We start from the raw sequence: 15,350 nt of genomic DNA, 5'->3' as shown, positions 1-15,350 counted from the left end.
TCATTCTGTTTATGTAAAGTCCGTCCTAGGAGCTGCTGAGGCATCAGGATGGTTCCATTCTATTCAGTATAGTTTTGATGCTGAATATTTTTCTGTGTATGTGTTTTAATTCCATGAAAACCTTGGACATCTTCATTAGAGTAATGTTATCTCTATTTTAACAAAAGGTCATACATATTAGTTGCAGAGAATTTAAAGTGAGGGGCACCCCCCCCACCCCAAGTTTATCTCTCACTCCTTAGGAGCGATCACTGTAAACATTTGTTTTTTTTTCCAAACATTTGTTTTTATTTTATTTTTTTTTGTGCTTTTTTTTTCCCCTCCCCGAATCCCCCCAGTACATAGTTGTATGTTTTTAGTTGTGGGTCCTTCTAGTTGTGTCATGTGGGATGCCGCCTCAGCGTGGCCTGGTGAGTGGTGCCATGTCTGCACCCAGGAAGTGAACCAGTGAAACCCTGGGCCACTGAAGCGGAGCGCGCAAATTTAACCACTCGGCCATGGGCCCAGCCCCTAAACATTTGCTTTGTGTCTCTAGGAGTTTTCAGAGTACATGGTACATCTCTTAATCAGCTTATTATTTAATGGAGTTCAATAAGAAGCATTCTGTTTTCCTGTCTGTGCTTGATAACATGGGTTACTGTAGTGTCTAATAAAGAAATAATTGCTAACTGGTAAGAGAATTAACATACTTTAATATAAGCTCTGTGGATGAAAACATTTAATCTTTTGTAGAATGTTTATTATGTTGTAAATATGATTCTGCTTGAGACCAGTCTTGTGTTTCTTCTTTTGCGTTTATCCTTTTACCATTTCTTAGTATATACCGAAAATTTTTTATATATTTTTCATATTTATAGTTTTAAAAACCCTAAGTTAAAAAATTTTATTTAACCTTTCTGTTAAATCTGTCTCCTTTTACCTTGATCTCATCTGCTTCTTCCTCTCTCCTCTGTGTGTTGCTAGACTGTTTTTTTTTTCTTAACAGTTACTGGTTTATTAGAAAGGATGCAACTCAGGGACAGCCAGGTGGAAGAGATGCATAGGGCAAGGCATTAGGGACGTGCTGCTGACCTGTATCTTGTCCCCTTTACTGAGCTGTCGCTTCCTCAAAGCTCAGCTGCCTTGTGAGCCTTGCCGCTATCTGGAAAGTGAGTGGACTTTGGAGCAGAAAGCCCTCTTTAAATTTCAGCTCTGTCACTCACTAGCTGTTTGAGTTGGTTCAAATTATTTAATCCTTCCCTGCTTTAGCTCCCCCGTCTGTAGAATGGGAATATTAAGATCCAGTTCCTAGGGTTAGTGTGAAGTCTGAATGAGATAAACCATGTAAGGTGCCTGACAGAAGAAAAGGCTCTCAACAAACCGAAGTTCCCATCAGCGAATGTCGAAAGGGGGCTCGACGGGCTGTCAGCCATAAGAGAAGGCGATGTCCTGCTAACCCAGCTTGGTGGGAACCCTCCTCCACAGAGAGTCACCACTTTGTCCTTTCCACTCACTAAGAAGATGACAGGGCTGTTTTCATTTTTGAGGCAAGACTGAAGCAGAAGTAATGGCTTCCTCTCTGTTATGTATGGGCCATAATCACAAGGGATGGTAGTAACGGTGAAAGGGCAGGTAGACAGGCAAGGGGAGGGAGAGCAGCAAGAAGAGCCTGAATGAAAATATTCAGCAATACATGTCGAGAGACACAAAATGACCACGACTTTGCAAAACAAATATTACCAAGCAGCATTATGCAGCATAGAAGGAATAATCCACCATAGTCAGGGAGGTAGAAATCATTAAATAATATGAAAAACTATTAATATAATACATCAAATCATTGTGTCAAATACAAAAAAAGATATTGCTTCTGTAGATGCTTAAAATATGTTTGATAAGATTCAACACCAATCCCTAATTATTATTATTATTTTTTCTGGTAACGAAGATCGGCCCTGAGCTAACATCTATTGCCAATCTTCCTCTTTTTGCTAGAGGAAGATTGTCCCTGAGCTAACAGCTGTGCCAGTCTCCCTCTATTTTGTATGTGGGACAAAAGTCAAGTCAAGGATGGCTTGACGAGCGGTGTGTACGTCCACATCCAGGATCTGAACCCATGAACCCCCGGCTGCCGAAGCACAGCACGTGAACTTAATCACTACACCACTGGGCTGGCCCCACTAATTCTTATTTTAAGAGTGGAAATGGAAAAAAATATTTCCTTAATAAAAGAAAAAGTATGATTCCTCTAGTTTTATTCTTTTTCAAAGTTGTTTTAGCTATTCTAGTTTGTTTGCCTTTTCGTATAAATTTTAAAATCGTCCTTTTCTATATCTAGAAAAAAAATCCTGTTGGGATTTTGATTGGAATTGCTTAAAACTTACAAATGAATTTGGGGAGAATTGACATCTTTGCTATGTTTAGTCTTGTACTCTATGATCACAGGATCTCTCTCTGCTTGTTTAGACCTTTGATTTCTTTTATCGTTTCTTAGTTTTCAGCATACAGCTCCTGTACTGTTTTGTTAAGTTTATACTATATTTAATTTTGGGAGGAGTGATTGTAAATGGTGATGTTTGTGTGTAATTTTCCAGTACATTGTCAGTATATAGAAATACAGTGGGTTTTTGTGTGTTGACCTTGTGTTTGTGACCTTGCTAAACTGGTATTTTAGATCTGGGAGTTTTTTCCTTGGTATTTTTAGATAGATAATTATGTCATCTTTGAACGGGGACAGTTTTATTTCCTCCTTTCCAGTCTGTTTTCCTTTTGTATATATTTTTTCTTGCCCTGTTGCGTTGTAAGACACCCAGTGTGATGTTGAAATAGGAATGTTGAGAGTGGATGTCCTTGTCTGGTTCCTGATCTTAGGGAGAAAGCATTGTGTCTTTCACGTTAACTTTAAACTTTTTGTAGATGGTCTTTATCAAGTTGGGGAAATTCCCCTCATTTAGTGAGAGTTTTTATCATGAATCGATATTGATTTTTGTTTCCAACTGTATTATAGATTTTTCTGTTTCTCCTTTTGCTTCTCTCATTTTTTGCTTCATGTATTTTGAAGCTCTGTTGTTAGATGTATACAATTTAGACTGCTGTGTCATTTAGTTAATTGGCCTTTTTTTTTAAGATTGGCACCTGAGCCAACAGATTATCTTGCCAACCTTTTTTTTTCCTCCTTCTTCTTTCCCCAAAGCCCCCCAGTACGTAGTTGTATATTCTAGTTGTAGGTCCTTCTGGTTGTACTATGTGGGACACCGTCTCAGCATGGCCTGATAAGCAGTGCCATGTCTGTGCCCAAGATCCAAACCAGTGAAACCCTGGGCAGCCCAAGTGGAGTGTGTGAACTTAACCACTTGGCCACCGGGCTGGCCCCTGACCTTTTTTAATCATTATGTAATTTTCCTATTTACTCTTAGTAATTTTCCTAGTTATTGTCACATAGGTCCCTGAAGTTCTGTTCATTAAAAACAAATCATTTCTGTGTTTGAATGGGATAATTTCTTTTGCTCTTTTAGTTCTCTGAGTCTGTCCTCTTTCGTCTCCATTATGCTAGAGTCCATCTAGTTAGTATTTTATTTTGGCTATTGTATTTTTCAATTTTAAAATTTTCATTTGGTTTTTCTTTGTATCTTCTTTTATTTGCAAAGATTTTCTCTTTTTCCATTGGTTTCAAGAATGTTCTTGATTGCTTGTTGGGACATTTTAATAATAGCTCCTTTAAATTCTTTGTCAGTTAATGTTGGCCTTGGTGTCATCTTAGCACTGGTGTCTGTTGACTCACTTTCTTGGGAGTTCAAATTTTCTTGGTTGTTTATGTGCCAAATAATTTCGGGTTGTCTTCTGGAGATTTTAGATATTGCATTATGAGATTTTGAATCTTGTTTCAATCTTATGGAGAATGTTGATATTTCTGTTTTAGCTGGCTGCTGATCTGGTTAGATGCAGGCTGCAAGTTGCCACCTGCTGTGGTTTTGACTTCAGTTCAGTTTTCGTAGCTTTTGCAGGCCTCTTCAGATCTGTCCACTGTTTGGTCTGAGACCTAGAAGATGGTCTGTCTACTAGTTCTGTTCTCACAAGCATCAGTATGTTGTATTATGAACAACTTTATGGGGTCACTTTCTGGAGCTCCTTCCTGGTACTCTCTGGTTCTGTGGGAATCCTTTTTTTGTCCTCTGGCCAGAAAGCTGGGGTTTTAGTTACCTGCTTTGCTGCACACTTCTACAACTGTGCTTGTGTCTGGGGACAAGTGGCAGGAGGATAGAGAGAGAAAAAAGCAGTGGGTTTAGCCACACCCTCTCTGGACCACAGCTTCACTAATCAGAGAGGAAAATGCCTCTTCCCCAGAATTTTGCCTCCTACACGCTCATGTTGTGGGTCCCACCTCAGGATCGCTTGAGGTCTGGGGTATGAAAGGACAGAAAAGAGAAAAGGTGGATATCTGTACTCTTTGAGCACCAGGAGTTTCCTTTCCTGTTCCTTGCCCCAGCATTAGTGGGTTTCTCCTGGAGGATGTCTTGTGCCTCTGTGGTCACTTCCGTGTTGCCCCTGGTGATTTGGCAGGGGGCAGAAGATGGTAAACTCGTCACCAGTCAATTGGTACGTCACAGTTTGGTCTCTATCTTCCTGGCTACTTTTACTTTTCAGAGTCCTCAAATAGCTGCTCAGTGCATTCTGTTCAGGTTTTATCATGGGACTAAATCTGTGGATCTGTGAGTTTTGTCTCCTTTGCAGTGTGGCTACTGATGTCTCAGCTCAATGTTCTACTTTATATTTAAGAATTTTTTTTTAAAAAAGCCTGGCTTCCTAGGGGTTGCCTTTGTGTCTGCATAGGTTAGTATTCTGTCAAAGATTGATCACAGGTTGTGCTAAGACACCCTGAGCCAGTAGGCTTCTGTTCTCTGTGCTGGTCTGTGCTTTCTCTCTGTGGCCGAGAGGGTGTTCCAGCATGAGGCTCTGTGGTCTCTTGCATCCCCTTCCTTGAAGCCCAGGTCCTACGGGCAGTGATGCTAGTAGGATACAAAGCCACAGTAATCACTAGCTGCCTAATTGCTGTAAGTTTTGATAAGCCAAGAATTCAGACCAGGGTGTTGACACGCACATGTTAAAGATAAATACTTAGGTGCGTCATCTTTTTAAATTTAAAATTTAAATTGCCTTTAAAAATAATAAAATTGATGATAATTAGAATTGCACACTTATTATTGGCCACACATTTTACACAGTTGTTTTCCCTACCTTCTGATTGAGGAAAGTGGAACTTAGAGATAGTAAGATTTTTTTCCACAGTATCTTACAACTGATAAGTGACCAAGCTGGGATACAAGGCTGTCTGACTTCAAAGTCCATGATTTTAAGCTACTGCTCTAGACTTAGTTTTGAGATTGAATGTTTTAGAAAACCATGTGGGTTTTGAGTTGTCCCTTCTTATAAACCCTGTATGAATTATGTATTATCCTTAGTAATAAGTAGGCAACGTGTTTTTTTGTAGTAGTAAACAATTAAGTGAAGATGCTCGTTTTTTGGTAATGTTTAAATGCTTCTCTTACCTCTCCTCTCTGATGGTTCCTTCCCCTTCCCTTTCTTGATTTAAATTAGTATGTACCCTCTCTTCTTGAGTTAAATTCATACGTAAACTTCTATGTTCTCTATCATGGGGATAGAGATGTTATTTTATTTAAGGAAATATATGTCAGCTTCTGTGAGGATAAAAAAAGATGCTGGATGATGCAAAAGTATTTTGTTCACATAACCAATTTAGAAAAGTTTTATAAATAGGTTGTATCAGGTTGCCAGTTATGTACAAGCAAATCTCATTTTGCACTTCTGATAGACATGAATTTAGTGACCACAGTTTAGTTAAACAAAGTCAGTCTCCTGACGACACAGAGCCGTGACACAGAGCCGTTACACAGAGTGCACCTTACTGCTCGCTCTTCAGTCCTCGGAAGACTGGTAGATGACGGTTGTGCATCTCGATCAGCGACTAATCATCCACTTTTTTCAGAGCCCTAGTGATTGTCACTGCATCTGTCACTCAGTTCTCATACAGACAGCACAGCCTGTAGTAGTTGTGATGCTTTCTTGTTTCTCAGTGATAAACTGACGTGACATTTTACAAAATGGATAGTTGAAAGAAGGAATTGGCCAACAATGAAAGTGCAGCAAAGAAATGAGATCATGCTGGGAGTGAAATCTACATGGAACGGCAGTGGGGTTGTAGAAGTAGCTGACTGCGAGGTGTGGCAGTGTCCACCGCGCTGCTAGAGGCTTTGCCCCGCAGCCAGAGGCACTCCCTGGGGCGGACTGGGATGTGCATGAAGCAAATGGTTGTGATGAAAAGGATGACGGTGTCTCAGGGTAAGTGACATGACACAAAACTACATTAAAAGAACTCATGGGACGGAAAGTGCAAAGGATAAAATTTGGAAGCTCTTCCAAACCTAGAAAGGACTGTGACAGTTGGCCAAGCGTGAACAAGATGCCCACTCTGTTTCTTCAGTTATATGATGGTAAAAAGGCAAACAATGTTCGAACTATTCTTGATAAGTTTTTAAATAACGAAATAAAACAGTCTAATTCTCAGTATTCCTAATGTTTTAAATTACAGTGTACTAAATAAATATTAGTTTTGCTTTTTTATCCAGTTCCTGGTATATTTGTAACTGACAGAATTTTTAATATTTTGACAAAAAATTTTAAAGGTCATGGAGCCGTGGTAATTTTCGCTGTTGATTATGAAGATTGGTTTGCGTGGTTACAGCTTGCACGGTTATTTTTATGTTTCTGCACTAGTATGCAAAGCAAGGACTGCCTGTGTTAAAAACCAGTTTTATGAAGTTCTTCAAAACCTTTCTGTGTATTGTTTAGAAAAGAGATTTTTTTGTTGTTGTTGTTGAGGATGATTTGCCCTGAGCCAACACCTGTTGCCAGTCTTCCTCTATTTTGTATGTGGGATGCTGCCACAGCATGGCTTGATGAGCGGTGTGCAAATCCACACCTGGGATCTGAATCTGTGAACCCTGGGCGACTGAAGTGGAGTGTGCGAACTTAACTACTAGGCCACTGGGGCGGGCCCCTAAAAAGGAGTTTTAATTTTGGGTTTGTGGATGGAGATCAGGGATGCCATGAACTGACATCTTTATCAGGTTGCTCCTTGGTTTAAAACCCTCAAATGGCTTTCTGTTGTTGTTAGAATAGACTAGCATCCTTAACATGCTCTGACCCCTGCCTCTCTTGTTAGCTCCTGTCTTCCACCTCTTCTCGTAGCACTGTGTATTTTTTCTTTATCCCTAAGGCTGAAACTATGTGGTTAATTGTGTAATAGTTGTCTAAAATGGTCAGGAACCGGCATTGTTCCCTGCTGAATGCCCAGCACCTAGCACTGTGCTTGGTCATAATGTGCTCTCTGTGTGTGTGCGCGAATGGACAAGCAGAATTGTATGCACATGTTTATATGTGCTTGGATGTGTTGTTTTCTGTGGAGGGAAATGATTGCTTTCCCAAGATTCTCAAAGGATTCAGTGATCTAAAAAAGTTAAGTATTGCACAACAGGAATTGATACAGTGAAATGGATACCCAACCTAGATGGCATCATTAAATATTAAAGATGTTCAGTTTCCAGTTTGAAACTGTATTAGAATATCTGGACACACAAAATAGACATGGCCACGAGCAAGCATTTTAAATTATTACATTGTCTATAGAACATAAAATTTCATTTTAAAAAAGATTATCTGTGGTGGGTTATATTAATATGATAGCCTTTTGAAGATCTCTATCAGTTATTGCATAGCTATATGACAACAGAATAGACTTGTTGCTGAGTGGGAGAGAGATTGGTAACTTGGCAAATTTCTTCTTCTATAAAATTGTAAATTTATTCTAGTTTTAAAATCCTGTTTTACTTTTAAAATTACATATTGATTTTTATTAGATGGTAATTCATTCATATTTTTTAAAGGGGTTTTTTGAGCAGTGGACATATATATGTTTTAAAAATATTTTATATCATAATCTTAATTCACAATAAGGTAATTTAGATATTTCTTGATTGGGTTTATGTTTACTGTCTCAACAGCGTAGAAACAAAATGTCCATAATTAATAAGATAATTTTTTGTAACTTTTTAGTCAATTATTCAAATTATTTCACGCACCTGGTCAAATGCTTCAAACTTACAAATCCTCTCCCCCCTTTCCTAATTCCCGTTCTTTTAGCAGTTTCTTTGGTCGTTTACTAATTCATCCCCAAACTCTCCCACAGTTGTGTAGAAACTCTTCTCAGTACTTTTAGATACAGTTGGCATGTAATCAGTCTGATCTTGGGAACGTCTCTCTTGGAACTCTGACCTCCTCTGTCAGAACTTCCCGCTCCCCAGGCTTGCCTCGTGGCGGTCACCCTACAGCCATCTTCAGGCCTTGACCTGGAGATCCTTTACCTCTCTCTTGCCTGCATTGCATCTTCCTCTTTCTTGGTTTATTCTCATGTTGTATGTAATGTCTCCTCCAGTAGCTTCCTGAGCAAGATTGGAAGGTGAAGTTCTGAGGTTCTGCATATCTGAAAATATCTTGCTATCTCCTGACACTTGATTTTCAGTTTTTCTGGATATAGAATTGTAGTTTTCTCAGAATTTTCGTGTTATTGCTCCATTTTCTTTTAGCGTCCGGTCTATTGAAGAGTCTGGTACCGCTGGGTTCCTAATCCTGCATATTGCCTCCCCCCTTCTCTGGAAGCGTGCTGGATCTTCTCCAGTTCCGGTGCTGGGAAATTTCGTGTTGTATGCCTTGAAATTTCATGTTGTATGCCTTGAGCAAGGTGATTGTTGTCCATCTTGGGCCTTTTCAGTCTGGAAACTCTTTTCTTTCAGTTATGGAAAACTTTCTTATTTCTTTGATCTCTCCATTTTCTTTCTGAAACTTTTATTATTCATATGTTAGACTTGGTTTAATCCTCTGTTTCAAAAGTACCGTCTCTTTATTTTCAACTTTTTGTCATTTAGCTCTGCTTCTTGGGGAGATTTTCCTAACTTTATCTTTATTTTGAGATATTCATTTAGACTGTCATATTTAATTTCTAAGGACTTGTAATCTCTTCCATAATTACTTGTAAAATAGAATCATAGGCTTTTAGAGCTGAAGGGTATCTAAAAGATAGTGTAGATAATGAAACCCCTTTCTCTCCAGAAATCTCTTCTGTATTGTTCTTGACATATTTTTTTTCTCATTTTTCCTGGTCTTTGCTTCATGTGCAAATTTCAGTGATGGCAGGAAAAGGGATAGCCAGGTTGAGGATGCAGACTGTGCTGGTGCTTACCTAGTAATTGGAGTAGCGTATGATTTTGGATAGGGGCTTTATGTGCTGGGCCAGGAATCTGTCTTTAATGTTTTTGGGGAAGAGTGTTTATAGTGCTGCTGCATCAGTGCCCAGGAAACAGGAAAGCCGCTGTAGCCAGAGTTTTCATTGGGCAGATGGCTGATTTGTTCTGAGCTGGCACCGTGAAAATGAGTTGAAAACTGTACCAAGCGTAGTTGGTGTGCAGATGGCTTACCTGGAGGTGAGGAGCGGCGGCCTGAAGGCCTTGCGGTGAAGAAGAGCAGTGGGGCGGTGCCGCTGACGTGCAGCCAGGGTGGGCTTGGCCTCTGGGCCTGGCAGCCTCTGGGCCTGGGTTCCAGCACCTACTCTGAACTTGTCTCTTTGCTGCCTTCCCTCCCCTCCCTGATCTCTTCGCTGACTGTCTTAGTACCATAGGCCAGACTGGAAGAAGGAAAGACAAGTGAAACTCCAGTCTGTGTCCTCACTTTTGCTAATCATGTCTCTGGTGAGGAATAGTTTGGAAAAGGGAGGAAGAGATGTTGAAATTATTGACTGAAGACTTGGGTTTCTTAGCATAAGTCACATGCCTTTGCTTGCCTTATTTAAAAATTACCATAGATAGTTGGGAGTTGACTCCATAAATAAGATCACGTACGCAGAAAAAGCTTTAGAAAGACTGTCCTTGGTCCTTCGCCTGAGTCAGTGTAGCAGTCAGGGTCGTTCCTGCGGCCCCCTGACGTTGCTGGGTGTCTTAGTTCCTGTGGCTGCTGTAGCAGATCACCACAGATTCGGTGGCTTCATCCAACAGGTTTGTTCTCACACACTTCGGACACCAGAAGTGCACAGTTAGTTGCACTGAGCCTAAATCCAGGTGATGGCGGGGCTGCTCCCTCCAGAGGCTCTAGGGGACAGTCTGTTCCTTGCCTCTTCCAGCTTCTGGTGGCAGCGTCATTTCTTGACTTGTGGCTGCATCACTCCAGTCTCTGTCCTCCTGGCCACATTACGTCTTCCTTTTCTGCATGTGTGAAACCTCTCTGTCTTTCTCCTATAAGGTCACTCGTGATGGCATTTAGGGCCAACCTGGATAATCTAGGATAACCTTGTATCCTAAAATTCTTAATTTAATCACGTATATAAAGACTCCTTTCCCAAATAAGTTAGCATTTACAGGTTCCAGGGATTGGGGCCTGATGTCTTTGGGTGGCCATGATTCAGCCCATCACGTCACCAGTGCCACCTTCGCCCCTACCGCCTTTGTTTGGTCTGTTATTAAACAGGTCAGTGATTGATTTGCTTATGTCACTGAATTTTTCTTTCTCATAATCCAGTGTGCTTTCTAACCAATACATTTTCCAAAAGTAAAGGTGCAGAGTTTTTTATGATGTCTCTGATACTATTTTTCTTCTATGATGAGGAGTCTGGAAGTGGACATTTCGAGCCTGGAGCGGCAGTTCCACTGCCTCGTCCAGGACCCAGGCTTCCTGGTGTGTGCTTGTTGCTTTGAGGTCACAGGACTGCAGCTTCACCTGAGGCAGCATCTGGGTTTGAAGCCGGGAGCTGGGAAAGGGCAAAGAGTAGGAAATAGGTACCTCTTTTCTAAGGAGAACCTCTTTTCTAAGAAGCTTTCCAGAAGCCCCACCCAACCAACAACTGGGCTTACATTTTGTTGGCCTGCCTGGGTCACATGGCCACCTGTGTCATCAAGGAGGCTGGGAGTGTTTTTGGCAGGGGACAGTCTGTCCCAGAAGGTCATAATGAAAACAGTTTACATTTCTATTTACAAGTAGAAGAAGGCTTTTGTCTGTGTGATCTCACTAATCTTGGTTCGTTCTCCACCATATACTGAGAACCTTTTCAATGCTGGGCACGGAGACACACACGAGGATATCAGTGGCTCTGTACATTCATACTGGCTGTGTGCCAGACGCTGTTAACTGCTTTTGTGTATGTCATCTACATTATCCCCTTTAATCTGCTCTGTTATCTTCTCCTGGTGATATCAACCCAGTTTATAGTTGGTATCAGTCTCTGTATAGGTGAGGCAACTGAGAATCTGTGAAAATGATTAGCAGTTACTGTCATTTACAGATTGAAGACGAAGGTTTAGAGCTTATAATGGTATAGCTAGTCCATGGTAGAGCTTAATCTCACCCGTGTTTCTAGTTCCAGGTTTGGTGCTCAATTGATGTCCTGAATTGAGTACATACACTCCCACACCCACACCTGCCCATCGTATCCTCACTGGGGAGCAGTGAGCGAACCTGGCCTTCAGCCAGGCCATCCTGAGTCTGAGTCATTCTTCTGCCAGGGATGGTGCTGTTATGTGACAGACAAATCACTTGGCTTGTCTGTGCTTCAGTTTGGTCATTTGTGAAACGGGCACGATGCCCTCCTGCCGGGCAGGGTTGGTGAGGTGGGGTGAGGTGGTGCCGGGCGCGGCGTGCACGTGTTTGGTGCAGTAACTCTTAGTTGTTGGCGCGGTTGTCCTCATCCCACAGCTGCACCCTGACTTCCCTTTCTTTTTCTGTCTGTAATAGGTGTGTAATGCTGAAGAAATCTCTTATTCCCATTTTAGTTCTTGGAACTTTTCCATTAATTGTGATATTCCTCTCTTGTGGCAAAGTCATCGAATTTCATTTTTCTGTGAATTTCCTATAACTCCAGGGTGGAGAGAAGTGGATCTTTTTGCCTGTTGTGAGTGGTTTTGACAGTTTGGCAACAGAAAGGGACAGCTCTACGTCCGTCCTCCGTTAGTTTTCTGTAGCTGCCGTAACAGGTAACCACACACTTGGTGCCTTAAACACAGATTTATTACCTTACAGGTGTGTGAGTCAGAAGTCTGACACGGGTTTCAGGGCTCAAGGCAGGTGTTGGCAGGCCTGCAGTCCTCTGGAGGCTCCAGGGGCAGTATGCGTTTGCATTTTCGGTTTCTAGAGGCCACCTGCTTTCCTTGGCTCGTGGCCCCCTTCCTCCGTCTTCACAGGCGGTAATGTAACGTCTCTGACCCTGCTTCCTTCATTCCGTCTTCCTCTGACTCCCACCTCCCTCTTCCACTTTTTAAGGACGTTTTACATTGATTACATTGGGCCCGTCTGGATAAAACAGGCTACTCTCCCCCACTCAAGGTCAGCTGATTAGCAGCTTTAATTCCCTTTACCCTAGGTGTAACCTAGCGTGTTCACAGGTTCTGAGGATGAGGACAGGGACATCCTTGGGGGGGCCATTATTCTGCCTACCACATCTCCCATCCTCCTCAGGAGAGCTCAGTTTTAGCTTCAAAAGTGAAAAGATGTTTACTGTTGTGGATACCTCTTCATACATTTGAAGTCCGTTGAGGTTGTAGACACAGGGAGTAGGTATGACCTGGGTTTTCCTCACTTCATGTTGCGGGCTGTGGAGGATTCAAGGAGAAGAAAGGGGAAGCGGTGAAGATCCGGCCCCGGAGGGAGACTCTGACCTCTCCGAGGCCTTGGGTAGACCTTGAGGGAGAGGAGCGTGGCCTTTGGGTAGACCTTGAGGGAGAGGAGCGTGGCCTCGGTGGTATAGTGTGGTTTCATTACTACAAAGTCCTAGGGATGTTTTTTGTGGTTTTTTTTTCTATTTTTGTCTTAGCTTTTCTCTTTTCCCTGACTTACTCCTTTATGTTTGCAAAGTCGAAAACATTTGTAAGAATTTGTGAATTTTCTTAGTATTTGTATTGATTTGAGCAATTTTAAGTTCTTCAAATGAGAGCCTATAAAAATCAAAGCATAAATAAGATCTATGGTTGAGTTCATTTTTATGATTTACTACTTGGGTTCATTACTTGAATTCATTTTCCCAACTCAGTACTTCTTACTGGGGTCTAAAATATGTCACATGCACATATTTTCCTAAGTGAAAGCCTGGTGTTTCTAGTCATCCATCCTGATGGAGCAGCAGGTACTCGCTGAAGCTGCACGAGTGCTGCTTGGGGGCCCTGGGGTACCGTGGCTGACTTGACTGAGTCTCTTCCTCGCGGAGCCCGCTGTCTGGCAAGGCTGTCAGCACCCTGAAAACAAAGTGGGTGTGACTAAGTAGGAATCAGGAAGAATCTGTGAAATTTTCCTGTTTTTTTTTTCCCTAGTATGTGGTTGACTAATTGATTCATGGTTTTTTTCAAATATTTCAAAATAATTAGGTGACATAAGATTGAAATATAACAGACTAGTATTTATAATATAGGCTAATGTTTCTTGCTTATTTGAAGTAGTCTAAAGTTTAAAAATTCAAATGAATTATTAAATAGATATAATCATTTCTTAAGCTTTTCCAAATATTAAATATAGTGAGGTCACAGATTTTGATTTTTGCAAATAAAGTTTCCAATTACTATTTTTTTTATACAGTGTTCCTTAAAATTCTGATTAAGGAAGGCCTGACACTAATTTTCATGCTTGCTCTTCTAGGAATGTTTTAAAGGAAGTTGGGCTACTCACAAGTTACTACATAAGAAAGCAAGTAAGTAAAATCATACATCTCTATGCCCTTCTTCTGTCTCCTAAGTGGCTTTTGTGCAGAGAGAATTCTTCCAGTTCTGAAAGTGTATACTGGCATGTTCTGAAAGTGTAATCCCAAAAGCTAGAATTAGGACCTTTTTTGTTTCACTCTCTGTAGTGTGTAACTGTGTAAATAAAATGTGGCTGAGCTGTATCTCTGATAATTTTGTATCATGTGTGTAACCTGAAATCATGAGATGGTTGCTAGAATAGGTGGGTCTTGCTTGAGCAGTAGCTGGGAATGTCCTGGTCTCCGGCACCCTCTTCCCTTGGCTGGAAGTGCTGGCCTGTGGTAGGCAGGGGCCTGCTAGCTGACTGTCTTCCTTTAGCCAGACCTCTTGTTTTTATTTAGTTTCAATTTTGATAGCTTTTTCAACTCAAAATTATATGACTTTGTTTTTTGGCGTTTTAATGTTCGTGCTTGCAGTCTCACGTTTAATTTTCCTGTTGGGAGTTGCTTTGTGAGACGCCGCAGAGTGAAGCTCTTGCTGCTGCTTAGCTGTTCTTTCAGCCCATGGGTCTCTCACCGATTCAGATGGCCTTTCCTGCTCTGGCTGCTCCTTTTGTGAATTCGAGCTGTCTTCAGCGTGGTTGGCTGAAGACACCCTGTCACAGTTACCTGAAAATTGACAGGACCTTCTGTTCTTAGAGCATCGCCATCTAGATGGACGAAGGCTTGGCAGACTGTCCATGGTTCTTGGTAGAAGGTTTCTGTTTCAACCTACCGATCTTGTATTTTTATTCATTTACTTGTATGTTTTTTAGGAAATGGCTGATTTCATAAAGTTTGGTAGATTGTTTTATATATATAAAGGTATATATATATATTCCTTAAAATCTCATTGAGGTCAGTTTAAGCACCATTTGAAAGAAAAGGAAATAAAAATTTAAAAAGATATCTTCTGTGGTTGTGGAAAGTCAAGTCTACATTTAAGGAGAATGCTAGGCTCTTGTGAGAGGAAATGTGGTCAGAGATGAGGAGAAATGATTGTGAACAAATGAAAGAGTTTATCACAGCATGAATGACAGGATTTGTTACCTCAAATCAAAGTATAGAGATAGGTTTGAATAATGCCATTTAACTTCTTCACTCATACGTTAAATACTCCATTTCTAATGTGTTAGGTGTTTTTAGAGCTCTTGGGGGCAGTGATTAACATTTTGTACCCAGGAGGTTAAAGCGTAGGGAAGGGAATGGTTGAGGTGAAACTGTGTTGGTAAGAGCTTGGCCTGGGTCTCTACCTCAGGCATTTGCTCACTCACTGAAGTGCGCTGGTTTCTTCAGTGCTGGGTTCCTGAGGGTAGAGCATTCCATTGACAGTTGATGTTTCCTTAGTCGAAAGAACATGATTCTTACTGCATCGGACTGAGATTGTTTAGGTTTTACTTATACGTCCAGTGTTTAGATGGTGTCTTCTTGGCTCTTTCGTGGTGATTTTCTTCAGGTGGTGAATCGAATGTTCTTGATCCCTTTGGGCTGTGTTGGATGGAGAAAGCCCCGTTCTTTCACACCCTAATAAATTGACCCCCGCGACAGCACT

The 15,350-nt window shown here is 41.2% G+C and overlaps 1 protein-coding gene across 1 annotated transcript in view; it reads left to right on the top strand.

The window, feature by feature from the left end:
* METAP1 (methionyl aminopeptidase 1) overlaps positions 1–15,350 on the top strand; it is a 63,940-nt gene that overhangs the window by 22,712 nt on the left and 25,878 nt on the right. Inside the window, exon 2 of the mRNA XM_014865085.3 lies at positions 13,720–13,771. Within this exon, the coding sequence (XP_014720571.1) occupies positions 13,720–13,771 (52 nt within the window). The remainder of the gene's footprint in view (positions 1–13,719; positions 13,772–15,350) is intronic.

This window comes from Equus asinus, chromosome 3 (genome assembly GCF_041296235.1).
Source record: "Equus asinus isolate D_3611 breed Donkey chromosome 3, EquAss-T2T_v2, whole genome shotgun sequence".
In the NCBI taxonomy this organism is placed as follows: domain Eukaryota; kingdom Metazoa; phylum Chordata; class Mammalia; order Perissodactyla; family Equidae; genus Equus; species Equus asinus.
This window is presented reverse-complemented; position numbering and strand designations above follow the sequence as displayed.